This window comes from Octodon degus, unplaced genomic scaffold, assembly GCF_000260255.1.
Source record: "Octodon degus isolate 3935 unplaced genomic scaffold, OctDeg1.0 scaffold00021, whole genome shotgun sequence".
NCBI lineage: Eukaryota > Metazoa > Chordata > Mammalia > Rodentia > Octodontidae > Octodon > Octodon degus.
Window position 1 is genome coordinate 17,510,344 of NW_004524597.1, and position 27,883 is coordinate 17,538,226.

Consider the following 27,883-nt stretch of genomic DNA (forward strand, 5'->3'; position numbering starts at 1 on the left):
CAAAGCCTCATGCAGTCACTGGGGCAGGTTTCTAGAGTTTGTGATTAATTTATGACCCAATGCTGGGACTATGGGTGTGAGTGCTACACCCACCCTGAGGTAGACAGCCTGAAGACAATATAGGGAAGAGAGAGAGAGGCTTGCTAGCTGCCGCAGCCCCTGCTCCTCCCTTTGCTCCTTGCTGTTTTTCACTTCCATGCTGCCTTCTACCATGTGCCACTCTGCCTTGGAGACAGCCAAATATGGATTGACACCTCCACCAATGGTGAGCTAAATAAACCTTTCCTTCCTAAATTTTGGGTGTTGGGTATTTTGTCCCAGCAATGAGAGAAAAGTAACTGAGACAAGAACCAAATCAAATTCAATGATTCAATGATTCAATTCAATGTTGACCTTATAGGGAAATTTGATTCTGTTCTTGTCCAGTTTGGTTTGTAACCAGAATTGTGGAGAAAATTGAATTCATGAATTGAGGTGCACATACTAGACAAGCACTCTACCACTGAGCTATACCCACCCCTGATTTTACATTCCAACAAGGCACATGGGTTTACTGTGTGCTCATCCTCAACAAGAACTGTTATTTTCTGTTTTTATCATTCTGAGGGTGGCCTTTTTAATGGATAAGGTGCCATTCTCCTTGTGGCTTTGATTTACATTTCCCTGATTATCAGGATGTCCTTGTGCATCTTTTCCTGTGCTTGTTGGTCATTTGCATATCTCTCTGAAGAAATGTTCATTGAAGCCCTTTGTCCTTTTTGTGATTAGATTGTGTTTTCTGGTGTTACTGCATTGTAGAAACTTTTTATGTATTCTAGATATTAACCCTTATCAGATATAATAAGGCTTGCAAATATTTTCTCCCATTTTGGAGGCTTCCTTTAGTCTGTCTTTCCCTTCACTACACAGGAGTCTTTAAGTTTGACATAGTCTTCTTTGTACATTTGTTTCATTTGTTGTCAGTGGTTTGGTATCATGTGCATGAAATTAGTATCAAATTCAATGTTACTGAAGCTTTTCTCCTACATTTTCTTTTAGGAGCTTTATAATCTCTTTAAGGTAGTTTTCTATTAATTCTACAATAGTATATAGACTCATATAAAATGCTCCTAAGTATGCATGTTTGCCCCATTTCTCAAGTGGAGATTTCTGGGATCAAGAGGAATGAATATTTTTAAAAAGTTTTTGACATGATTCAAAAACTGTTTTTAGAAAGTTTAAACCAATTCCTATTCCTAGGGAGTTAGCCAGCTTATTCTCTGCATCCTTCCTATCATCAAGCAACAAAGCTTTTAAAATATTTGCTAATTATATAGATGAAAAATAGTATACCATAGTTGTTTTTCTTTTCTTTTTTTTTACTACTTTCATAAAACTGAGAGGTAGAAACCAGAGTTGCACAAAATCGCCATTCCAGTATATTCAAGTCACATAAATATGATGTTCTACTTTAATATAATAATCAAGAAAATGAAATATCAACAAATTTTGTTGACGACTACTTCAAAGCAATAAGAGGAGGCCTGGGACCTCATTTCTGGCAGCACAGGGTGGGCTCTAAGCTATGGAGAGCAGCCCCACCACACCAGGCTGAACATCGATTCACACCATGTGTCAAGGACTTAGTTAAATTTGGCAGCTTTCTGGTTGTAGTGAGGAGCAAACCCAAGTATATGACCCTACCTTTCCTTTCCCCCCTGCGATTTTTTCTTAAATTTATTTATTCTTTTGTATTTTAGGGAAGGGTCTACAGGGTCTTTCTGTTAGATCGGACTCGTAGTGATCTGCCTGTTTACAGCCTCCCAAGAGCTGGGATTACAGGTGTGTGCCACCACGCCCAGTCTTCCCCCACTATTGAAGATGAAATATAAAATATAAAATATAATCCCAAATCCACTCTTCAGATGAAAAGGTGTCTGGAAACAGAATTTGGCAGCCTCCAGGAGTTCCACAGAGAAAGAGCTGCTTAGGTGTGTTCAGAGTGAGCCCTAGGATAGTGCCCAGCAAGAAGACAATTTGGGAAGAGTAAGTCAGAGGAAAATCCTCTTCCTTTTCATGGTGAATTTTAATCTGAATACCTGACAACTGGTGTCAAGCGAACTCTGTGCTTTCACGTGGGCTGTGTCTCACCAGTGTTTTCTTTGGACTAGATGCCATGAAGGCCACCATGAGGGAGAGGGCACACAGAAACCACCTTCACATACACAGGGGTTTCAGTGGCAGGATCTGCATACCTGGGGGCCCTCATGACTTAGTTCGAACTCTGAATTGAGGTCTTCTAAATTCAAACCTCTGCCTTATTTCGCAAATATGCCTAAAGAGACTTTGCCTTTAAGCAACAGAACTTCATGATGAAATTTGTACATATCAGAATGGTAATTCTCACATTTTCTACCAGTAAGTGTTTATGTGCAGAACCAAAAGATCACCAGGAAGGTTGGGAGAAAGCATGGGACTGAACTAGAAGCACCTGAGAGGCTTCTTCCACCAAAAGTACCTGAGCCTCTGCGTGACGCTTGGGCTGGCCCTTAGCAGTGTGCTTAGCATCAGCCCCAGGGCCCAGCACAGGCACTGTCCCCTGCCAGGAAACACTACACAAACAGGCATGTTTCCCACCCCTCCTTGCTTGCACATTCTCATTACATCCTGTGTTTTCACTTCAGTATCCATTATAATTTTAACTAAACATTTTATATACAGTACTCTGCCATTTACTGTCTAGCAGCATATGTTGTGCAGGTGAGCCTTCTAGGCCTTGTAGGGGTGAGGGATGAGAATGTGAAGACACATGTTCACCGAAGGAACAGCCCTGTCAATGGGACTCCATCCCCCAAGCCAAGACTCTCTCGCCCTGCAGTAGCCTCAGATGTGGGTAAAGCCCAAATCTGCCCTGCTTACTGCCACTCCTTTGTGTTTCCATTGCTGCCCAGCTACTGCCCTCAGGCTGTTGCTTCAAACACTAAATGCCTTTGGCTAGGTGAGTCTGGCCATAGGGGCCCAGGGCCTTTTATTTACTGCTGCATCTTGGGACACCACTGGTCTAACTTAGCAAATAGTTCCTGTGATTTCAATTTCAGAGAATGGCTCTACCACCAAATTCTCAGGGGTCACCACACCCTCAACTTCATAACAACCATATCACTGATTCAGGATGCACCAGAGCCACAGGAGAAAGACAGAAGTGTGGACATGTGGCTGAAGCCTCTTGATACTTCATAAATACAGAAGGTTGAAAGTTACATTCTTTGGGTACATTCATATTCTTACAATACAATATTAATTTTGCTAATTAAAAGCAAAACAAGCACTGGCCTGGAAGTCTGGGTATGCTCAAGACTGTTTTGAACCTGGCTCTGACACCAGTGTGGCTGACAGTGAGTCCTATGTCACGTGCTACAGGCTTCTCTAGGATGAAGGGATTGGATCCGCTGACCAGTCTCTTCCAATTTTGTTATCACATTATCCAGTCATCATTTCTTAACCTAATAACTTCTTCCCCACTGCACCAGTACCCCAAAGACTAGCCCAACTACTGGAAATAGCCACCAGACATGTGGATTCTGGGTGAAGTATGTTTCTAGGAATCATACAGAGAGCTCTGGCCTTTCACCACTATGGATGAAACCATACAAAGACACGCAGAGGTTTGTTCTTTGGACCCAATAGCAGCAAACAGTAGACTCTCTGACACTGGATCTTCTTGATGTTTGGCTGCAGCAACTGGAGGACTGAGATGCCTGAAAGCTGGCTACATCCAGCCCTACAGCACATTAGCAGACAATCTTCCTGTGAAGCAGGGTGTTTGCTGTAAGTATTCTGCAGATGTAATACTGCATAGTCGCTAGGATATGACGTTCTCATAAACTTTCACCTTTCACAGACTTCACAGAAAGCAGTTCCCTCTCTGTTTCTGATATTTAGGAGTTCATTCCCTCCACCTCAGCCCACAACCACAGATCCATACACAGATATTGTCAGTGGTGCTTGATGACTCATCAGCAGGCAGTGAGCTATAATAAAAACTCACTATAATCTGCTCATAACAACAACAACAACAACAATAAAAAGTAGTCTCTTTTAATTATTTGGTAATTATTTGGTATACTATGTTTAAAATCATGTTTATGCTTAAACAGTCATGCATCCTGCTTAGGGAATGGCCATCGTGGATGAAGACCTTTCTATTTAAAAGAAAGTTACCAACGACACACAATCTACCAAGCGCTTGCACACCACAAAGACATACTAGTATCTGCTGCAGCAACTGAGAATCAGCTTAGCATCAAAGAGGGACTGCCACAGAATTTCTTCTACTAGTTTAAGTAGGATGTTTATAAAAGAATAACCTTGACGTTTGAGTGAAGTGGCTCCTTACCTGGTATAGTAAGACTCCACACCCAGGGCCTCGCGCACACTGGCGATGTGCTGCTCCAGGACTGAGCTGGTTGCTGTTGGCAGCATGGCACTGCTCCCAGCCTGGAAGTCACCGGAGCTCTCCACTGCACTGTCACCCAGGTAGTACTCATGGAACTTCAGGATGCCTGAAAGAAGACAGGCACAGCCAGGGTCAAACATGGTTGGATGGCAGCAAGAAAGCTGGAAATCAGGGTACGGGAATGCTGATGCTATGTAACTTCTTTGCCAAGCGTGCCCTGTGAGGAAAGTGCAGCCCGAAGACCCCCAGGAGGGCTTTTTAACTTCAGGTCGGCCCTTTTTACAGCCTTTCCCATTAGGTTTGGTGCCTGAAGTCAGGGAATTGAAGATACAGCTTTTGTTTCTGAAGCTTTTGGAATTAGGACTACTTCCTATGTGGTTCCAAACTGATGCCTTTCAGAAGCACTAGCCAGAGAATTCTCTTTTCAGAATCCATGCATGAACATGCCTGGGTGGGCTGAAGTCCCAGAATGCCACCCTCCCCCAAAAAAAGCCAGGTAAAAATTGTGTGACAAAAGACATTTCATTTCATAAAAGCAAATCAAAACAAACATGTAGCATAAGGGCCAAATACAACATTTTAAGTCATTTTTAAATAAGACCAACTGGTCAATGATCATTAATAGATTAAAAGAGCAAAAAATGATGGCCCTGTGAAACACAGGCAATCCACGGTGGTTTTCTGGCAATAAACATAGGACATATTCTCAAACAGTAATGAGGTATGTCAGCCTTGGAAAACGCTGTCCCTCTCTGATTGGATTAGAGACTCCAGCGAAACCTTCAGAGTCTCATTAAGAGCAAAGAGGAACAAAAAAAAGAAACAATAGCAGCCTCATTACACAAGGCTCATTATTACAGGGATCTGGATGCACCACCTGTCAAATCATGTCCCCAAGATGTAACAACCACGAGAGAGAGAGCGCTTGACATCCTCCAGTTGTCAACCTGGAGTACCTCCCGCGTGCTGATGCCCCTCTGGGCGTGGGGGCTCCACAGGGGCTGACACTTACTCACTAGGTCACCATGAAAGCCGCAACTTAAAACTTTCAGCATAAAAAGGTCAGCAATAAGAAGCATATGAAAACATGGAATTAAAGGGCAAAGATTATAAACAATAATACTGAGACATGGATCATACAGGCACAAGGGATCAGAACCCAAGAAGCATCTGGGAGCTGTCACGCAGCCATCATTTTATTTTTTAAATCAAAGGGAAAGAAACATAATCAAGAAAATCTTGTCAATCCTCCCTGGCAGTTGAACTTTTTACAGATATTCAAGAAGCCCATTCTTCAAAATTCCCAATTATAAGATCTACTTCCCCAGTCAATAAACTCTAATTGGATCTGGTATGTCTCCAACATGGTAAAGCCATCAGCATTTTATTATGCAAAAAATATGGCCCTAACAGCCAATTAGTGGTTCTGTATTCAGTAAAACTGTTACATCCTGAACATTTAACGCCGATTTAATCAAAGGAGATTTTTTACTTCGAAAACTGATTTTCTACGGAACTAGTAAAAAAAAAAAATTAGCTCTATGAAAATCAGAAATTTCAAGCTTAAAATTTATTTATAAATAGTAAGAGGTGCCATTATCATTTTAGTCCCTTTAACTTTACCATGACAAAAGATCACAATTATTAAATCATATCTAGAAAGAACTCATTAAGTCTTGCAGTCTTCACTTTATTAGCTAATGAGCAACAGCTGCCTACAAACAGGGTGGCGAGTGAAATTAATCCTCCTGTTCTTACTCTTCCCTGACAAATGCTCTCACATTTGCTGGCAAAGAGCAACAATTTCTTGGGGGAAGGAGAAAGTGGGGGTGTCTTGCTAACTGAATGCTCCCCCATGGCCGAGGTTTCCTGGAATCTGGCATCAGCTCCTGCATCCGATCTCCGAAGGCATGCCTGTTCCCCTGCCCACCACTGCATCTTCTTAGGGACTGTGTCTTCATTGCCCAGTTTCCACAGAGATCTCACCTGCCCCAGGAGCCAGCAGCCAGCTATACAGGTATCCTGCAGCCAAGGAATAGTAAAGCACGAGTCCTCGCTGCCCATTAACCATCTCTAAGATCTGATCAATGGTCACTGGGGAGTAGGGGTCCGAGTCCTGTTGTCCTGTTTGTCGTTCCACCAGCAGGTCTGCGAATGCCCTTGTCCGACCTCTTTCTGCCACAGCCAGGGCTTCATCAAGGTGACCTAGGGGACAAAAGTACAGGCTGAAGGGGTGCACTGCCAGCATGCCCATTCCCAGAGGGCCATGGAGTATGGCTATCAGATTTTGGGTAAAGCCTCACAGCCTCTGCTTGCAATATGTGACAGGTTACAATCTCACTGTTCATGTCAACCTCCCTGCCTCTGACGGTGGGTACAGGGTCCACTCCTAGAACCTCAGGTGACTGGATCCAGCCAGACTGATCTGATGCCACCTAAGTCACCTGGCCTTCCTCTGTCTTGCAACCAGCACAAGAGCCAGCCTAGCTCAGAGCACCGTGCCCAGCCCTGCCTATCCTCTGTTCCACATCCCCAACTACCCTGAACCTGGCTCTGGACTCCTACCTGATTAATTTAGCTGTCTGGACCTAGTGCTTGGTGCTCTGAGTACTTTTTCATTTACTTGCTGACTTGGGGTTACCATATGAAATTTGTGAGAACTATCTCCTGATCTTTCCCTCGCTCCACTACATGTAGACCCTTCTCCCAAATTATGCCTCCAAGTCTTTACACATGCCTGTGCCTCTGTTGGGTGTGTTTCTCTTTTCACTGCCATTGTCTGAAAAAAAGAGGAAGCGTAATAGCTGTCCCATCTACTTTCAAGGACTACTGCAAAGATTAGGTGAGCACTCTACACCAATATGCCTGGCAGGTGTTATCTGAGCACCACCTGTAGACAGGTGGCGCCATTGCTGTTAGAACCCTTACTCATTTCATTCTGGGCTCCCACATACTTCGTCATGTTTTAAACCTCAGGGCAGAGTTGCTATTCCTTTAAAAATTCTTAGCTGGGTGTGGCGGCACATGCCTGTAATCTCAGCACTCAGGAGGCTGAGGCAGAGGATTGCTGTGAGTTCAGCCTGAATTATATAGTGAAGCCCTGTCTTAAAAAAAAACAAAACAAAAAACAAAAAACAAAAACCCGAATAAATAAACAAAAACTTTCTTTCTCTCAAGCTTTTCTTCTACCTTTCTCTCCAAATTCTACGCCCGGGTCTTCTAAGTAGCTAGTTATAATCCAGTTTAAAAACTGGCATACTGATGTGAAAACACACAAAAAAGAAAGCCAAAGTGGGGAATGTTTTTGTAAGTGCTGAATGAGGGCAGTGCAGAGGATTGATGTACATCATAAATATAAATACAGAAGAGTTGCTAGAACTAAGCCCTGAAGAGAGCAGGCAGAGGCAGGAAAACAGACTCCAGAGATCTGACGAATTCAGACTGACTTGCTTCCTGCGTTCCAGCATCCGCAGACGGAGGATTTCTGGGAGGGTATGTAAATGTATGATTTTACTCTATTAAGTTATTAACTGGAACAGCAGGGACAATTTCTGTGCACATTGGAAAATTGGTCCCAAAGTGCTAGACAAATGTAACACTGTGATTATAATAGATAATAAATTATAATCCCAGGAAATGAATACATTTAATTCTTCAAGGGGAAACTTGAGTATTCCTATACATACAGCAAATTATATGTTATTGAAAAGGCCTCAGCATCCAACTGGAAAGACTGAGTGCGAATACCTTGGGAAGACGCAGGTGACAGTTAAGCCAAGGTAAGGGAGGGAGACTGCAGGCTTCCCAGTAACGTGGAGCATGCTGACCTGGAAGAAGGACCCCTGCCTGCGTATGTTACAGTCCAGGGCACATATCCAGAGGGTACAGGCCTTTTCTCAAAGGCAACATCAGAGGAGGTGTGGCTGAGAAACAGAAGAGGCTAAATATCTTCTTGGGGTCTGGTGCATGGTCAGAGGCTTGCACCAAGTGTTAGTGGAGCCGAGAACTGTGTGTGTTGGGGGTGGGGGACACCGGGCTCTGGCTTCTGGCTAGTCCATGGGCCCAACTGCTTTACTTCCTGGCATCTGAGTGTCTCTGATCACACTGGACTCACTGACTCATCTATTGATAGGCAAAGACTATCTTATCTACATACCCTGGGGCCAATCCTCAGCACACAGTAGGTACCCTACCAATCTTCCCTTGAATAAATGAAGAGATTTTCAACAGATGATTGTGACTTTATAACTGCTGTGACAACAAGCCATACTTCACCACAGCCTGTGCATGCAGACCCCCCCACCACACACACACACAAGTGCAGGAACCCGGAAGGCTCTCACCCAGGCTGACAAGCACCCGCTGCAAGGCCTGGTAGGATGAGGTCTGCAGGTCAAAGAGGGAGAGTTTGTAGTCTGTGCTCAGTTGTACCTCGTGCCGGATTGTTTCAAACAAGGCTGATGCCCTGTAGAGCTGCAAGCAGAGACAGAGAATATGACTATTTCCCAAAACAAGAACCAGCTGATTAACACTAGAGATAACTTTTTTCTCGTACCTTAGTGCACGACCTAAGCATTTTTTTTTTTTAGGTTTGAAAAGAAGAGCTTTTTCCCAGGTGGGCCTTGTGGATCTGAAGGGATATCTCATCATTCCAGTGAATTATAGCTTATGCAATCAATTTTTGTTGACTGATAAGAGGAGCTAAAGACTACGGGTATAGATTTACAGTCCGAAGGGTATTTTTCCAAATTAGCTAATGATACAAACAAGGGCTTTATTTTTCTTTGTATTGCTGGCAATGGAACCCAGACTTTGCCCTTGTAAGGCAAGTGCTCCACCGAGCTACAACCATGTCATTTTTATTTTGAGACAGGGTCTCACTAGGCTGCCCAGGTTGGCCTTGAATTTATCCTCCTGCCTCAGCCTCCCAAGTAGCTGGGATTAGAAATTTGTGCCCCCTCACTTGGCTAACAAGTACTGAGTCTGTTTAAAACAAAAAGCTTTCCTCTTGTCATCAGTTGACTATCATCCATTACCACGAGGCCTCAGAATGTGGAAAGATAAGGTAAGAACAAGAGGGGGACAGGTGTGACCGAGGCATACTGGAGATAGACTAGGTCACAATACGAATATGGACACTTGGCTGCTGGCACTCCCGCACTGTGAAGCCCAGCTGCCACTGTTCTGCGCAGGGCCAGGCCTTTGGTGGACACACTTCCTAAGGAGCTGTTGTGACATGGATACCTGGAGGATTGGGCAGAGGGGTGGCAGTCCTAACAGAGACCCTGTCCTGCTGCTCTAAGTTACAAACATAGAAAGCCCAGAAATCTGAGACTACAACACTCTGGCTAGGAGAAAGCTCAGGGATAGGAATGTGCTCCTAACTCAGCCACTAATTTGCCATGAGATTTTTGGCAAGACTTAGTCTTGTTTCTTCGCTTCCATGGAAGAGGTTGCTATCACACAATTTCACAGAGCATTCTGAGGTATGAGTAAAATTTGTATGTCAGTACGCCAATATACAGGAGGAGACTGAGACATGCGATGTATGTTTAAATTTTAAAAATTATAATAAAAGACACATTGTCATTAATGCCCCTCAAATGTTCTCCCTTGCTCAAACACATTTATTCCTGTCATCTTCTGAAGAAGTTCTATAAGTCCTTTTTCATGGTGTCTTTTAAACAAATCAAAATAGGGTAAATACTGCTGCTGAGTACCATCTACAGAAAGGGAGCCTCCTAAAAACATTACAGTGCATCCTCATCCACCTTATTTAGTGGATCTTGCACCATGTGACTTCTGCTTCCTCTCAAAAGTCAAGTTCACCATGAAAGGTGTCTTAGTCTCCTTTTTCTTGTTGCTGAGAGAAAATACCTGACACCCAAAGTTAAAAGAGGGAAGTGTTATTTGGCTCCCAGTTTGCAAAGGTTTCAGTCCATACTCAGCTGGCTCCAAGGCAGTGTGGTTTAGCAGAGAACAGTCATGGAGGGCAGAAAGTAGTGAAGCAGTGAGACAAGACTCTTTCTGTCTCGTAACCACACTGCTGGGATTAGGGCAGTGCCAAATCAATCAGTGAACTGATTTAGCAATCACACACCCTTAAACCCAGCAGCACAAACTAGACTCAGCCACCTTGGAAAGAAGCCTATGACTACATGAGGCTTTGGGTGGACATCTAGACAAAGCCATAACAGAAATATACATTTGCAATTAACTCAGGACATTGAGGCAGCCATGCTGATACAATTAAAGCTGCTGACAGAAGAGGACACGTGGAACTGCAGAAAATGGCACGGACAGTGAGACAGGTCTCTGCAAAGCAAGAGGGAGTGTTCTGAAAGGGACTGATAACAATGTATCTTTTACTGTAATATTTTAAAAACCATGTTTAGTGGTTACACTGCACATGTTTTAATTTTTATAACCAGAAAATTACATAATTATTTAAATTGACTTTACTAGTTTTAAGAGTATAAAAAATATCCTGACATTCCAGGATGCTAAGGGACAATTCAGTTGCATCATGTCCTCAATGCTTGTGAGCACCTCCAGGGAGGAGCCCCAGGGTGTTCTCCTCCCCTGTCCACCTAGCCTCTGGTCTACAGTGATCACTCAATACGAGATGAGTGAGCAGCCACTGTCCTCCTCCTCCAACCTGACAGAAGACGCCTGTAACTCTGGGATCTTCCCAAGCTCTGGGGCTGGATAACAAGAGACTGTGCTTCAGCTCTTTCTATGCATGCAGCAGCACACACACATTGGGAGGGAGGAGGAGAGAAAAGCTGTACCTTTTGTTATAGCAGACATCTACCAAGACATTCAATCCAAAAATTATGTATTTTTGTTTTACCTCTGTTATATGAAGAATATGATTTCATAGTAAAGTTTAATGTGGAGCAGCAGCTTATAATATAAGAATTCCAGAGACATTATTGAGCAATCTATCACATTAGTGAGCAAAAATCTTTAATGAAAGCTCAATACTTCTGAGTAAGTGCAGGCTGGAAATCCTGTGTGTCAACCCATAGGAAGAGGTCAGCACGTCTTGCAAATGTCATCACTACTGAGACTGTCATCCCAAGGTCTTTCACACTTCTGGAAACAGACGACCTTTGGGCCAGGGTCCTCATCCTCACCTGGTGCTGGGCCTCCTCCAGGTTCCCACTTGCCCAAAGGGACAGGCCAAGCCCATGGCGAATTTTTGCTTCATCTTCTCTTCGGCCTAGCTGCTCAGCTAGCCTTAATCCTGAAACCAGACAGAATTGTAAAGAAACAGGAGACAAAGAATTCCACTCTGGTGATGAGTCCTAGAAGGTGAGTTCACTTCAGGCATATGTAAAGAACGTTAACAACCCAGCTAGGGAGACAGCAGGATGAGAGCCAAATTAGCCAAGGCAACACAGGCATCTTTGCAAACCCCACAGTGGTAGCCACATTTCCAGAACACTCAGGGATGTCCCAGAGAGAGCTTAGGTGATGGCTGTCACCAGGAGACAGGTTTGCAGAGCAGGTGGAAACACTAAAACAAATGGACCCTAACCCGTTGCCCTCCTAGATATGAAACCCTTAGCTTTGCAAATGAAAACTGCTGGCTGATAAATTTATCTATGCCTACTCTTTGGTTGGCCAAAGTTTTTCCTGGCAGTCAAGTACAGAAGCTGAGATAGCACTTCTTCCTGTCTCACTTCACAGAACCTGATCAGTGCTGATAGATGACACGTGATGTTCTTCTGAAAGCAGAACATGCATGCAGCTGATTCTGCTGCTGTTGGTGCTGCTGCATGCCCCATTTGCTTTTCCTGTAAGCTTGGACTTTGATGCACCTCAGCCGGGTTACAAAACAAGAGCTATTAGGAGCTGAAAGCCGTAAGTGAAACTGCCCTCATTTTAATGGCCTTCAGATAGAAACCTGCAGTTTGGGTCACTTACCCACGGCAAGCTTCTGGGTTTTAGGACACCAGCAGCCTCCAGGGCTTTGTAGGAGTTAAAGCAGAGGCAACCACTTATTGTACTGGTCACTAATCTGTTCTTGGAAACACTCTACTCTCATTATCCTGCTGTCTGTATAGAGAAGTAAGTTTGCTCAGAAGTCAGCCAGCACAAAGGCACACAACACAAGAAGAGTTCCTTCTGATCTAAGTCAGGGGCCTGGGAGCTATCCCTGAGCGTGCTGGGCCTGTGTAGTCCATTTTGAAAAGGAACTGAGTCAGTTGAGAGGCTAGCAAGAGTGACGCTCAGGTTCAAGCTCATAAAATATTCATTTTAAAATGCATGTAACTCAGGAAACTTAAAAACAGCATCTTAAGTTTAAATTGTGTCCTTGGGTAACACAAGAACTTGCAAACAAGTCACCCTTTCTAACACCTCATAGAATAAGAAAAAACACAAAGGATGATAACTCTTGAGAGAAAACTAAAAGATTAATCTTTAACAAACTAACAAGATGGAGTTTTTAATGTAGACATTCCTTCCAGATCTAGGTTTATAAGTCAGAAATAAAAACCATGGGGAAAACCTTCCTTAGCAGGCAAGTACTATGAGCACAGGCACTTTGCTTGGCTGCTGCTGTATTCCCAACATGTAAAACATCAGCTGGGCACTAGGCAGAGGCTCAGTGTGGACACGGCATCTCATTTCTGTAGCATCTCTCTGGCCTTGCCTGTAGGAATCTGACTCACCCAGCCTGGTCTCCCAGGCTAGTTGCAAAACCTCAGGTAAATCATTAAAGTGTTCCAGTCTCCCTTTCTTTATTTGAAAAATGAGAACTGGGCAAAACCAGGGTCTTTAGCCAGAGGCATCCATTCGTTTTACTCAGAAAGCTTATTCAAAGGGGTCTGACCAACTTCTCCCATGAGATTCCATGCATAGGCAAAGGGTATGGTTCAGCAGCTGCTCCTCTCTGGAGCCAGGAGAGAGTGCCAAGGCGATTTCTAGTGGAACCATTCCCTCCACTGCAAGCTGTGGTGCATCCAACTTAGAGCACTCAGAGAGCACCTTCCAAGTGTCCTTTGCCTGGTCATAGCTCACAAGAAAACACACTTGGTCAGTGAGGAACATAAGGCATTGGCGGCAGGATCTTACCACAAGATAAACACTATGCAGATGCTATAAGACTTAAAAACTATAAGAAACAAAAATGAACTGGAGGATTTTTTTTCATAAATATTGAATTATGTTACAATGTCTCAGACAACTGGCTGGTGCATGCAAACACTATTTCAGAGGCAGAAAAGTAGTCAGATGCTGGGTCAGAATTTACTGCTTTTCACAAACTTAATGAAAATCATCCATAGGTTGTTGGAATTTTACTGGAGTCAAGTTTCAGGAAACCCAAAGCCACCAGTCATATTCAATGCGTTAAGGCTGAGCCCCAAGTACACAGTGGGAACCAAACAAGGCCTAGACAGTGGCTTGCAGGGTCTCTGGACTTCTGGGCTCATGGGCTGGTGCCATGCCCGGTCTGCACAGAGAACAGTCAACCATCAGGCCCGCATCAATTTTCTACTTGCCTTCCCAGGTGGGACTGAGGAGTAATGGGGGATCTGTTCTTGTGAGGTTGTGAGGAACTTCACACAGGGTCTCCTCTGATTTCTGGGGTCAGAACACCCACTTGAGACCCAGTCTGACTAATCAGCCACACCTTCAGTAAACAATCGGAACCTGACTAATGTTATACTTCTCTGACCTTCAGGAAACTAAGTTGCAAAAATGGGAATAAAAAGATGTATTTCTCATGAAATCACAGCACTCGGGAGGCCGAAGCAGGAGGACTGCTGCAAATTGGAGGCTAGCCTGGGCTACATAGTGAATTCAAGGTCATCCTGCCCAACAAAGCAAAGCAAGATCCTATCTCAAAAAAGAAAAGAAAAATACACCTTTCAAGGTTAGTTTAAGTATTAAATTAGATTAAATAAATTATATATGTAAAACCCTTTGGAAACTGTAAGTTGGGTTTTTTTTCTTGAAATCAGTAACCATGTCCTTGTCCTAGTGAGTGGAGAATAGCAAGGCTGCCGTCTGTCCTCTCAGCTGGAGGGATCTAGTGTGCCTGAGGAGGGCTCTGGGAGGCCAAGGCCCATGTAAAGAGGTGGAGGGCAGGCACACTGCTGTGACACTTCTGCTTCAGAAGAAGGGAAGCATCCAAGGACCAACTGTGCAGATAATTGATGGAACTTGATGGCAAAACATGATGGAATCTGATGGATGAGGAGGAGAAGTAACCAGATGCCAGCCTGCTTGGAACAAGACTTTACCATGGCACCTACCCAGTAGTGTAGGTAATAAGCCTTGGGAAAGAACCAGGGTTGAATACACAAATGACTCTCAGATGGATGCTTCTGGGTTAGACCTCAGCTGTTGTGTCAGAAGTGATGTCTATACTGTGGGTTCTTTGTTTGTCTTCATGAGTCAGGGTCTCACTATGCAGTTCAGACTGGCCTTGAGCTCACTTTATAGCCCAGGCTGGTCTTGAACTCACAGCAATCCTCTTACTCAGCCTCCTGAGTGCTGGGATTACAGGTGTGTGCTACTATGCCTGGCTGTCTATACAATTTTGATCCAGTTTAGAAACTGCCTATGCAGACAACAGAACTTGGAAAAGATGACCATGTTCCTTTGATTTAGACCCTTACAATGATTAGGTCTTACTTGATTCAGCCTATATGAGGTGTGTTGTTCACTCAGTTAAGGGTTCTAAAAAGCAAAGAGGGTTATCAGTTCCTTGGGCAGCCATTAACAGTAGATGCTGTCATTGAGGAAGATGACCTGGGTCCAGAGAGGTAGGTAAGGTATTATGGAAAACTCAAACACTTTAGCTCTACCTATAGATACCTGACAAGGAGAACTGTGATTCTGAAGTTGAAGTGACAATGTGGTCTTTGAGACCCTCATTCTATACTGAGATGGCCACTTAAATTGTGTATTTGTCCCCAATTCTTGAGTAGACCAAGATACTGCAGCAGGTCTTTCCACCTACCTTCCTGTAAGTACATGACCGCCTGGGAATAGTTCTGCAAGGCATGGTGAGTCCTTCCAAGGCTACTATAGGACACTGTCTTGGCCACTAAGTCGTTCATCTGTGCAGCGATGCTCAAGTGCTGTTCTTGATAGACCACAGCCCTTTCAAAGGTGCCCAGGGACTCATATGTCAGGCCCAGGTTCCCATAGGCCCGCCCCTGGCATGTGGGGTTGTTGGTCTCCTCAGCTATCTGCAGATCAAGCTGGTGGTACTGCAGGGCTGTATCATACTCGCCCATCTGCTGGTAGACGCCCCCCAGGCCACAGGCTGCATCACTCTCCAGGGCTCGGTCTTTCATCTCTCTAGCTATGTTCAGCTGGCGTTCAAGGCAGGAAATGGCTTGTTCATAATTCCCTAATTGGCTGTGCAGACTTCCCAGCTCTCCATAGGCCTGGGCTTTATTGAAGGCCTCTCCAAGCTCATGGGTGACCACAAGCCTCTTTTCAAAGCACACAAGGGCTTGCTGCAAGCTCCCCATTGCCCTGTAGGGATGTAGACAGAAAAGCAATGATATTATTTTGTGCAGGTGCAGACATGCTAAAGCCCCTGAGAAAATGAAAAGCATTTGTCACTGTCACTTACTATAGAAGCTCTTAACTCCTCTTCTAGCTAAAATCTATCATGTGCCCTTAGAGTGAGATACAGAGGAATTTCATAATCTGGAAAGCAATTCAAAAGTCATCCCTTAGTGACCTTCCCAAGAGCTTGAGATTCAATGGGATATATACCCCAGAGGAAACATAAAATATATTAATAGGCACAATGATAGCAAGTGAACTGTTTGGTTCTTCAGGCCTCCCAATTTCCACTACTGCTTAGACTATGTTTTTGAAATCACTTTACAGTAGCTATAAATCTTTCACCTTGAGCTTCATAGAGCACTCTGTGGGTGATGATTTAGTTTGACCCTTGCCCTTCCTCCAATCTAGGAGCCCCAATCCCCTGCCTGTCTGGTAAGGCCATATATTCTGCAGACACAGGCACCTTCTTCAGTTCCCCACATTTGGGAGAAAAGCATCCTCTGGCGGACAGTGTGTCTTTTTGTGCTGCTCACAGCTGACATGATCAGAGTGGGAAGAGCATGGGTTTTGGCAGCAGACCAAACCTGTTGTATAGGCACACACATTTCTTTCCTTAAGCCTCAATTTCTGGTGATAATAAATCCCCCATCCCATAGCAGCTGATAGATCATCCTGTATAGTAACACAAGATTGTTGAAATTACTAAGATACCTATGTGAGGAGTCTAGCATGATGCATAGAACACAGGACAGGCTTATTTGCTTCCTCAGTTATCAGGTGGCTTTTTCTAAAAGTAACACAATGGGGGTCCAAGTAATTGGAGAGTACCGATGTTGTACTAATAAGCATATTCATAAAATATACAAGGTATTCAGAAAAGATCAGTTATTGAGATTTATGCACCTTCCCATCTCTGTTAACTCTATCCTTCTTATTTTAATGTAGTCATAAAAGCACTGCATCTGGAGCCAGAGAGCCCAAGGTTTAACTCTCACCTATCTCTTTTAAGCTTTTTAAGCTGTATAAGCTTAGGTATTCATCCAGCCTCTTTGGGCATTGTTTTCTTTTTTGAGAACACAAGAGTAATGATATCACTTGCCTAATTCAAAGACTTATTGGAGGAATCGAACGAGATATGCAAAAAAATGCTTTGTAGTTAATAAACTATTTGCAGATGAGTATTTGCCCTCACAACTGCTCTTTTTGGAGGTTTGTCTACCTCAATTGTCTTGTCATTTTACCTGTGTCCATTTCCTAGACCCCGGTAAGCCTTGGCTTGGTCTTGCATACGATTCAGACTCTGGGCAACAGATAGATACTGCTCATAGTATTTGATAGCTTCCTCATAGTCACCCAGGGCCTCATAACAATCCCCAAGGTTGCCATACGCCCGGCCTCTGTCAAGCACTGACTCGTTCCCACTGAGCTGCTGCAGCATGGCCAGCTGCTGCTCAAAATAGCCAATGGCTTCTTCCATCACGTTCATGTTCATCTTTGTGATACCCATGTTGCCATAGACCTGTGCTTCTAGACTTGGATCCTTCAGCTTCTGCCCCAGGTCCAGCTGCTCTTCATAGCACTTGAATGCCATTGTGTATTTCCCCAGGGCCATGTACACAGCAGCCAGGTGCCCATGAGCTCTGCACTCGCCTGGCAAGTCGCTCAGCTCCTGATATACCTCCAGTTCTTGTGTGTGATAACCCAAGGCCTTGTCATACTTCTGGATCATTCGGTATGCAGTGCCCAGTGCTGCATATGCACTGGCCTCCAGTCTTCTGTCCTTAACGTGGTGAGCTAAGCCCAGCTGCTGCTCATAGAATTTTATTGCACCATTTATATCTTTTTTACAGATGAATATATCACCCAAGTTCCCTAGGGCTCGAAATTTAGCCTGGGAATTATTCAGGGACTGGGCTAGGGATAATAGGTATTTCTGACACTCTTCAGCCTTGCTGAAATTCAGCAGAGCCTTGAATGCTAGGCCCAAGTTGCAATAGGCTTTTGCTTGGCTCAATTTATCATGAAGGTCTTTGGCCAGGGCCAGATCCTGCTCATAGTACTTCACTGCCTCCTGGTAATTTCCAAGGCAATAGTGGGCATAACCAAGATTGTGGCAGACCTTCCCTTCTCCTTCCATGTCTTGAAGATCAGGAGCAAGCTGGAGATACTGTTCGTAATAGGGAGCAGCCTGGTCATACTCTCCCCTAGAGCAGTGGAAATTTCCGAGGTTGCTGAGGGCCCGAGCCTCGCTCTGGATGTCTCGAAGCTCCCGGGCAATGTTCAAGTGGTTCTGATAGTGCTGCAAGGCCCGGTCATGGGCACCTAGGGCTTGGTATGCCACTGCAAGGTTTCCGTGTGTGGATGCCTGTGAGGCGCGGTCGTTAACCTCCATGGAGATCTGCAGCTCCTGTCGGTGGTACTTGACTGCCTGGTCATACATGCCCAGAGCGTTGTAGGCATTGCCCATGTTCCCGTAGGCCCGGCCCTGAGCAGCATAGTCACTCAGTTCCTGGGCAATGCACAGGTGGGTCTTGTGGAGTTTCAGCGCAGTGTCATAATCACCTTTCATCTGGTGTATGATTCCTATGATAGAGAATAACAGAACAGAAAAAGATGAACAATTTAGGGGAAAAATGTCACTTGCCACTTGATTTACAGTAAATATAACCCAGATGGATTAAAGAACTTAAAATAACATAAGGTAGAATTAAATATTTAATCAATTTTCCAGAAAAAGTATAGCTTCCTAAGATTCAAAACAACAGGAAATAAAAACATCAACAGATTTGATTACAAAAATGAGAATTTTGCAATGTAAATATCTAAAATTAAAGGAAAAACACAATACTGGAAAATATATCAATCATATATGAAAAAGTTTAATAGCTACTGTGAGTAAAGATTTCTTACATTCAGTTTGACTTAGAAAAAACAAATCAAGACCCCAATTTACTAAAATAGGCAAAGAACTATAAATGTTAGCAGATAACTTACGTCCAAAGAAATACAAAGAGTAACCACAGGGGGAAATGCTAATTTCCTTTAATAACCAAAGACATACAAAATAAAGCAAATCTCAAGTACTATTCCATTCCTACTAAATTTGCAAATAAAAATTTTAAACACTCCCTATACTAACGAGGTTGCCCTGAAACTGGTAAAAGTACCAACTGCTAGGGACATAAATGGGAACAACCTCTGGACAAGAAGCCTGGGAAGAAGCACCAACGTGGCTCTGTTCTGACCCACGGTCTGGCTCAAGGGAAAGCATCCTCAGAAAGCAGCCAGCAGGCACTCAGCTAATGGATAACAATCTTCACTGCAGCATTATTACCCGAGTGGAAAGCCATGTAATGCCAAACTCTGGGGCACCGTAGGAGTACATTTTGGCGTGTCAACTCAACAGAGGATTATGCAGTTATTAAAAAGGTAATTATGAAGTCTATGCTGATAAATGGGGCAAAATGTTCTTACAATCAAATTAACTGTAGAAAGCAGAAAACAATGCTGCGTGCTCGGAGTGACAACAACTAAGAAAATGAATGTGTGCTCATGGACAAGACCTGGAAGGGATTATGCAAAATAAAAAATAGCTGCCTTGCTAGGTGGTGGGATCTGAGTGAATGATTTTTGTTTCAAAATTTCTAGTAATTATGCAATACTGCTTTTATAGTCAGCAATAATAGTGCTTCAAGCAATCTCATACATGATGCTATGGCTTTGAAGCTAAGCTGTTTTACAAGCAGTTCAAATGGAGGTCTATGATACATATCTTAAATAAGTACTGCAGTTCCAAATGAGGGATGTCTTGGAGGTAACTCAGAGTGGGGACCCCTGGAAAATGTGGAGGGAGCCCAGTGTGCAAAAAGACTCCTTGTCCTTGGTTTTTCTTTCTTTCTTTTTTTCCTTTTTTTTTTTGGGGGGGGGTCTTTTCGACAGGGTCTTGCTATGCAGTTCAGACTGGCCTTGAGCTCACTTTGTAGCCCAGGCTGATCTCAAGCTCACAATGATCCTCCTGCCTCAGCCTCCCAAGTTTTGGGATCATCCTTGCTTTTAAGCATGATTTCCCTCTGTGTGTGAGAGAGAGAGAGAGAGAGAGAGAGAGAGAGAGAGAGAGAGAGTTTCAATAGTGAACTGCAGAAGAACAAAAACTCAAAAACACCAGTATGGGCTCTTGTTAAAATGTCTGAACTGAAAATAGGAGGATCGAGAAAGAAATTTATCAAAACCCAGCCTCTGAGATTTGCTCAACTTGGCAACAGCCTCCATTCATTCTTGCACTCATTCACTCACCCAGCAAACTTTCACTGTGTATCTATCATGTCTCTATGATGACCAGGAGGGTACAGACTCTCCCCCAGACAGTACAGATCACAAGGGAGGCAACTGAAACAAAGGGCAGTGCCTCTGATCACTGCTGGGGTCCGGGCCAGGGTGTGGGGTGAGCTGGCAGGGCCATTTCAATGGTTCTTCTTGCTCCCACTGTTGGCATGATCCACACTGGCACAGGAGCGCTGCCCAGTTTCAAGGCTGCCCCTTATGTGACATCAACCGGATGTCAGCTATTGAGTGAATCATTTAGTCCCCATCAGCTTGTTTAGTTTACCCATAAAATAAGAAAATAGTAATGATGGTACCAACCTTAAGAGAGTGATAGTGAGGTTCAAATGAAATAAAGTATGTGCAGTACACTGTAATCTGTAAGTGAAACTCAAATACGAGTTACTGAAAGTGGTATACTTCCAGGGAAGCAAATTCTTGAGATGGAAAATTAAATAAATTATGGTTGTTCTTTTGTGTATTTTATTTTTTTACCATAATTTTATTGAGAAACAAGTAGCAATGAGACAGTTTCAAACCAAATTAGTAGGACAGTTTAAATAATTAACACATTGCATACATTCTTCCTAGTGGTTAATTGCTGTACAAGATGCAGACATGATATCCTATTTACAAACACTATTAAAACAAATCCCTCTATTCACTAAGAGAATGTAACTATGTATCTATCCTAACCATTTTGAATACACAGACACAAAATGGACATTCATCTGTGTCCCCTTTTTTTGTTTAGTTCTGTTATTTGAATATTATAGGTGTGTTAACTCAGCAAAATATTCTAAAAGAGTCCAGTAGTCCATAATATTATTGGGTCTTCCTCTTGACTGCCAGTGTCAGAAATTGTTGACTTGAGTCCTCTACAGCTCAACATAACATCATGGCTTTACTTCCTATATTTTGTCTTCATACTTTTCTACTGGATGGTTAAGACCAAGATAAAGCAAGACCTATGCAACAAGAATTGTAGCTTTTGGATCTGATAAGGTCAGTGAAATCCCCTCAGGATTTATCCTGAGACCCTGTACCTCAGATTGTAGATCTTTTGTCAGTGTCAGCCATGTGGATGAGTCATGGCCATTGCTTGGCCAATGTGCTCTCTGTGAAGGCCTGAGAGAGTGTTTTCTCTCCATGTGACTCTCCTTAGGCACACTCTACATCATCGATCACTTTTCTCTTTGGCCCCATAATCTCCTCGATCAGAAATTTGGGACACTACTGAGTTATGTGACATTATAGTACAAGTTCTCTTATGTCCTGAGTCTTAATTGACCTTGGAAGGCTAGGGCCAAAATGTTGGCTTTCCTTGTTGCCCTCCTTTTTCTCTAACTTTGGTCTGCAAACTAGGTTGTTAACCCTCCAGAAGAGAAGTTTATTGTTATTACCATACAACCTAGGCTGTTAAGCTTAACCTCACTATCTGTCTGAACATCAAACATCTTAGGCACAACATGGAACAGGTATTTTTCATCAAGTATTGGTAAGTTGAACTTTAAGTCCCTATAGAATATGATGAAAATACATTTAAAAATTAGAATATATTTTAAAAATAGGCATAAAGAATTATATACTTCTTATGTTTACACTTAAGTCCAAAAATCTAACCATATACAACCTTGAAGCAGGACAGTCCCACAACATTCCTTTTCCTCTCTACTGCCTTCATTCACCACCTCCTTCTTTTTGAACAATCATCTACCCGAGAGACAGCACAGCAGCAACTGGCATGTCATGACAAGCAGCCCGTATTCAGAAGACCAAAATGACAGGCACTCCAAGCACGAACCTGCTATTACAAATTGCCATCTTCAGTGCAGTTGCTTAGTTCACAGGTTTCAGTATATATAGTTAGTTAGGGTGAGAATCTTTCCAATTAACTGCTAGATTAAAAAATCTGCTGGAGATTCTCAGGATCATTGCCTTGCCCATTCTTCTGTGTATTTTAGTGAGTAAAATATTTTAGAATTTAAAAAATAAATCATAGTATATCCATATGATGGAATACTATGGTAGCATTAAAAATAGTGAAACAGGGCTGGGGAGATAGCTCAGTGGTCTAAGCGCCTTCCTGGCAAGTACATGGACCCGAGTTCAATCCCCAGTACCACATGCCCTGCCAGCCACCAAAACCAGGCATGGTGGAGCATGCCTGTAATCTTAGCACTGGGGAGGCTGAGACAGGAGGATCACTATGAGTCCAAACTGCATAGAAAGTACTGTATTGAAAGAATAAAAATACAATACAAAACAAACAAACCAAACACCCCATAATCCAACTAGTGAGGCAGCATTCCTGGGGACTGGGTCTGGTCACTCCCTGGGGTTGGGAACATCACCAGCACCTAGCCAGAAAGATCACAGTTTTTCAGAACTTGTCCCAAGGTTAGAAATTCTAAGCTTTCCTAGAGGATGTAATACCTTGGCAGCTCCCAGAAGTCTTTTTTTCTCGGAAATCTTTTAATGATGAAAAGTTATTAGTGGCAGATACATTTTAGTTAAAGACATGAATTTAACATGTGCTCTTAAAATGCTTTCATCTAAAGAAAAATTGGTTTTGAAATTTTCAAGTGTTTTATTTTATTTTTGGTACCAGGAATCGAACTCAGGACCTGGTGCTTGCCAGGCAGGCACGGTGCCACTGAGCTGTGTCACCAGCCCTTCAAGTATCTTAGAGGAAATGAGTCATTTACTTCCTTTGTGATAGATATCTGCATTTCTAAAATAAAGGTCAAAACATCTGCTCAGCCAGTCTTTGGTTAAAGACAGAGCCTGAGCTGCAGACAGCAGCAGGAGAGCCTGGATCTTCTTGGTGCTCTTTCTCCCACTGTGAAGCCTTGGCTTTTTTATTTTATTGCACTGACTTAGTTTGGCAGTATCCAGGGCCTTAGGCATCCTAGGCAAGCACTTTATACCCCCCTCACATATTCATACCCCTTTCCTTGGGGAGTTCCATCCCCAGTCCTTTAAACAATTTATTTTGAGACTGGGTCTCATTGACTTGCCCAGACTGGCCTTGAATTTGATATTTTCATTTCTCAACCCCCTGAGTAGCTGGAAAAGCAAGTGTGCTCCACCACACCTAGTTACAATGCCTTTTTTTTTTTAATTGGGTCTTTCTGAGACAAGGTTTCACTATGCCTTTCAGGCTAGACTTGAACTCACTTTGTAGCCCAGGTTGGCCTCAAACTTGCAACGATCCTCCTGCCTCAGCCTCTCAAGTGCTGGGATTCCAGATGTGCACCACCATGACTGGCCTATAATAAGTTGTTTTTTTTTTTTTTGTTTTTTTTAAGTGAACAAGATCACTTGTGTTTCTACAATGATGGTAAGAGGAAGCAAATGAAGAGAGGCTTACAGAGAAGCAGTCAGAGGCAGCTTGGTTCTCATGTATGCCTTTTTGTACTGTGACCAAAGCCTTGCTAGCTCCCTACCTGCCTATAGGATCAAGCTGTGCCCCATCCTACAAGGAACTGGTTCAGCATCAGGAAGACACAGCATAACAGAAAAGGTAAAGGATGTTAGCAAATCCCCGAAGTCCTGCTCAACAAGCCTGGCTCCCTTTGTATTAGTCATTTAATGACTCTGAATCTATCTATCTATCTATCTATCTATCTATCTATCTATCTATCTATATTTTATCTATATATATTTTTATCTTTTATTTATTTATATTTGGTACAAGTCTCACTATACAGCTCAGACTCATAATGATCCTCCTGTTTCAGCCTCCCCAGTGCTGGGATTATAGGCATGCGTCAACACACCCAGTTTCTAGTCATGCTTGGCACACCCAGGTTCTGCGGCCAGCATGGAATGGGGTACTAGGGATCAAACCTGGGTCCTTCGGCTTGCTAGGCAGGTGCTTAGACCACTGAGCTATCTCCCCAGCCTCTTGTTTATATTTTTAAATTATTTTTAAAAAATCTTTTGGTTTTCTTTGTCGTGTTTTCTTAACAATAAGGTCAGGTCATACTCATCTAAAAGAAATTATATGAGACACATATATCCATATGCTTTGTAAACTGTGTAACACAGTACTTAGAGATGAGAGGAAGGGAAGGAACTCCATTTTTCTACCTCCCTGAGCTCCAGCATCTGGGCTGGCCAAAGCAGCTGGGATACTAGTGGCTACCCAAGCTCAGAGATCAGTGTTGGGAGCTGCCTGCTGGTTACAGCAAAATGATCTGATTGCCAGCCAGCTTCTCAGGCACTCTCCTGGCTTCTGCAGCTCTCTCATCTTGTGTTTCTATGTGCCTCTGAAGAATCAGAGTGGGATTCTCAAAACAAGGACTTCTGAACACAGGCAAGGGTGAGAGGAGATAGATGTGGCTGAGCTGGTAATTTTTTCGTCTGCCCTGCGTCCCCATCGTCTCTGCAGTGACTGCCAGCCTGGAGAATTCTGAACGGAACATTACACTCTCTTGGCAGCCTTTCTCTTTGTTGAGGCAACATAAAAGCGGCCCGAGAGCTGCCAGCAGAGTGGCTGCACATGCTGAGGAGATAATCTGCAGATCCTCCTTCCCTTTGGAGACCACAGCTTGATTTTCCAGGGCCGTCACTCAGATGAAGACTTACAGAGGGCTTGTCAGCGGGGGCGCACTAGGTGACAACCGGCTGCAGGGAGGGGAATTAAATGAAGATTAGTGGGGCAGAAGATCCTCACAAAGGCGTGTGGTGAAAGGACACATGGCTATGAATTTATACATCACCTCAGCAGGCCTCCACCTCAGGGTCACTGCCATGGGAGTAGTCAAGCCTACTTCAAAGGGGTATGGTGGGGGCCTGGGAAACAGTGCTGAGGAGTGGCCAGCACAAGGGCTGGGGTGTACTAAGTGTTCAGTACTGTTTGCTTATATGATTAACTACCACCAGCAGAGACCAAGGGAGGTGGCACCAGGGCAAACCACGCTAAAAAGAATGCTACTGAAAGGAGAACACTGAGCACTTTGCCATGAGTTCTGGCTACCTTTTCTCTTGGGAATTCTTTGAAAGAAGGGCCTCAGTGACTTCCATGATCAATGGAAGGCTTTTTCTCATTTACTGGGAATATTACTGCTGTGATTGCTAGTAATGCTCACCTGGTGGAGCGTTAGGAACTGACCTATTCTTTTCATCTGTTTTCAAGCAGACCAAGTTTGGCTCCATCCATACCAAACCACCAGCAATCTTGAGGACACACAGGGTCTGAGGACTCGGGCTTACTTTGTAAATGTCGTGAGCAAGGACAGTAAGAGGAGCTGAGTGAGCGGCAGGGGTGGGGCAAGACCTCCCAGGCCCCTGTGCCTCCACTGTACAAGCCTGCACACTTCCAAATAAGCATGAGACATGAAAAATCACTCTTAGTCCTATTAGGTGTGATATGGAATGGTAGCTATGCTTTACAAAGCTCTTGTCAGTTAGAAGTATATATGGTAGTATTTACAAATGAAACAGCATGGTGTCTATGGTTTGCTTTAAAAATACTGTGGTACAGTGGTAGAGAGGAAGAGTGAGGGCATGTATGTTTATGAAAATAGATGAAACAAGATCAGCAGTATGTTGAGAATTTGGTTATGAGTATGTGGGAGGTTCATTATATGGTTCTCTCTCCTGGGAACATTTCCATAATAGAGAGTTAAATAATAAGGAGGGGCAGAGAAGCTGGTACTGTGTGTTTTGGTGGAGCTCCTTTGAGCTCATGGAACCTTCTGCATGGCTGTATCCTGATGTGAGTGGAAAAGAAAGCCCATTTTTCTCCCTCTGGACCTGAGGAGAGAAGGAAATCAGCTGGTCACTGGCTTCTCTAGGTCCACAGCCCTCCTCAGACTCCTCCAGTGTGTGGAGACTGGAAGCAGAAGAGTACGTCGGGCAGTTGCATCCTCCCAGCTCAGCACTGGAGAAAGCGGTCAAAAGCATCCATCTAACCCTAAGTTCCTGGATTCTATCTTTCTCTCTCAAATTTTCAGAGTTTTTCCACATTGTTGTGCAATACTGGGGCTGGAACCTAGTGCCTTTGCACTGAGCTACATTGCCAGCTGTTTTCATTTTATTTTGCTTCTTAAACTTGAGACAGGGTCTCAATAATAAAAAGGGCTGAGGGTGTAGCTCAGTGGTACAGCATCTCTGAGTTCAATCCCCAGTGCCAGGAAAAAAGCCCTCAAAGCTTGAGGTAAGGAGGAGGGAACAGACCTGCTTAGTAAACGGATGGCTGGAATCAAAGGCAAAGTACTTTGTGTTAGAAGCACAACCAGCTAGATGTTTTACCTAACACATTTTCCAGTGAATATTTATACCTCTGGAGAGAAGTCCCTATGATTTTTGCCAAGCAAAGATTTTTTTTTTTTTTGTACTGAGAATTAATGTCAGGACCTCACACTTGCCAGGCAGGTGTTATGCCACTGAGCTACAGCCCCAGCTTCAAGGATGTATTTTTTTTTAATGGCAGATAATTGGAAAATTACTTAACATACAGCATCAGCTACAAGTATTTTCTGGGTAGCTAAGCTCTTCTGGAGAACCTCACAGTGCCTGGTTTTCTACTCCACGGTCTCATTTGCACCTGAAAACAATCCTGCAAAGCTGTGTGGTGATCTTAGAGACCTGAACAATTCCCAAACTTCTTCAGACTCACAGAACTCTAAGGGCAACTTTGGTACTGAACCCAACCTGCCTGCGGAGCCCACACTCTCTGCTCTCCTGCTTCACCTCTGAGGCACAGTTCTGTGCCTACTTGTTCTCTACCAACGTTGCCACACTGCTGTGGCAAATGAAGCTGTGACAGCTGTATGTGAACAGAGTAATGGTCTGGCTAAATCTGTATCTAAGGAGCAGAGAAGTATACATTAGAGACCAGAAAATCCCAAGAGACTTAAGGCTGGAGGCGAAGCAGCAGATGTAATCACGCCCGTGGCCATCACCTCTGGAGAACTCCTGGCCATCACGAGTCTATTCTGCTATCCTTGAACTTAATTACATCTGTCTACTTTTTCAACCAAACCTACCAGGCTCTGCTTGTTCCTTGGGAGGACAAATGAAGTTACGAGCCTGTTATCTTTTTTTTTTGCTTCAACAGCAGTTTAGGATGTCTTATATCTTTGATGACATTGGGAGTTCGTGACATTTCCATTCCAGGTCTCAATTGCCCTTCTCTTCACTCACAGCAGCCCGCTCGAAGAGGGTGCAGGAAGTCCCAACACATTCAACTCTGCCCTCTTACAAGCACTTTCTTTTTATATCTCATCCTGTGGGAATACAGTGGGCCTCGATGCTCCCTTGAGATCCAGTTCCTCTGTGGTCCCTTCCTGCCACTATCCCTAAGGCTCTGGCTAATCCCTGCTACCCGGGAGGCTGAGGACAGAGGATTAAAAATTTGAATTCCAGCATAAGTAGTTTAGTAAGACCCTGTCTCAAAATTAAAAATAATTTTCTTTAGGACCAGGGGTGTAGCTCAGTGATAGAGTGCTTGCCTAGCACATACAAGGCCCTGGATCCCATCCTCAGCATTGATAAAAGGAAAAGAAGTGGAAAAGGAAAAAGATTCAGGCCCCTGGAACCCACAATTATTTCACCGGAATCATCCATGGTCCCACT

At 43.6% G+C, this 27,883-nt stretch overlaps 1 protein-coding gene across 4 annotated transcripts in view; it reads right to left on the bottom strand.

Moving 5' to 3' along the window:
• Ttc28 (tetratricopeptide repeat domain 28) overlaps positions 1-27,883 on the bottom strand; it is an 818,517-nt gene that overhangs the window by 89,895 nt on the left and 700,739 nt on the right. For all 4 annotated transcript variants that reach the window (XM_023711313.1, XM_023711312.1, XM_023711311.1 and 1 more), the window contains 6 exons: positions 17,218-18,559; positions 15,414-15,937; positions 11,575-11,684; positions 8,779-8,908; positions 6,422-6,640; positions 4,376-4,541 (listed from right to left, as the gene is read on the bottom strand). In XM_023711313.1, the coding sequence (XP_023567081.1) occupies positions 4,376-4,541; positions 6,422-6,640; positions 8,779-8,908; positions 11,575-11,684; positions 15,414-15,937; positions 17,218-18,559 (2,491 nt within the window). The remainder of the gene's footprint in view (positions 1-4,375; positions 4,542-6,421; positions 6,641-8,778; positions 8,909-11,574; positions 11,685-15,413; positions 15,938-17,217; positions 18,560-27,883) is intronic.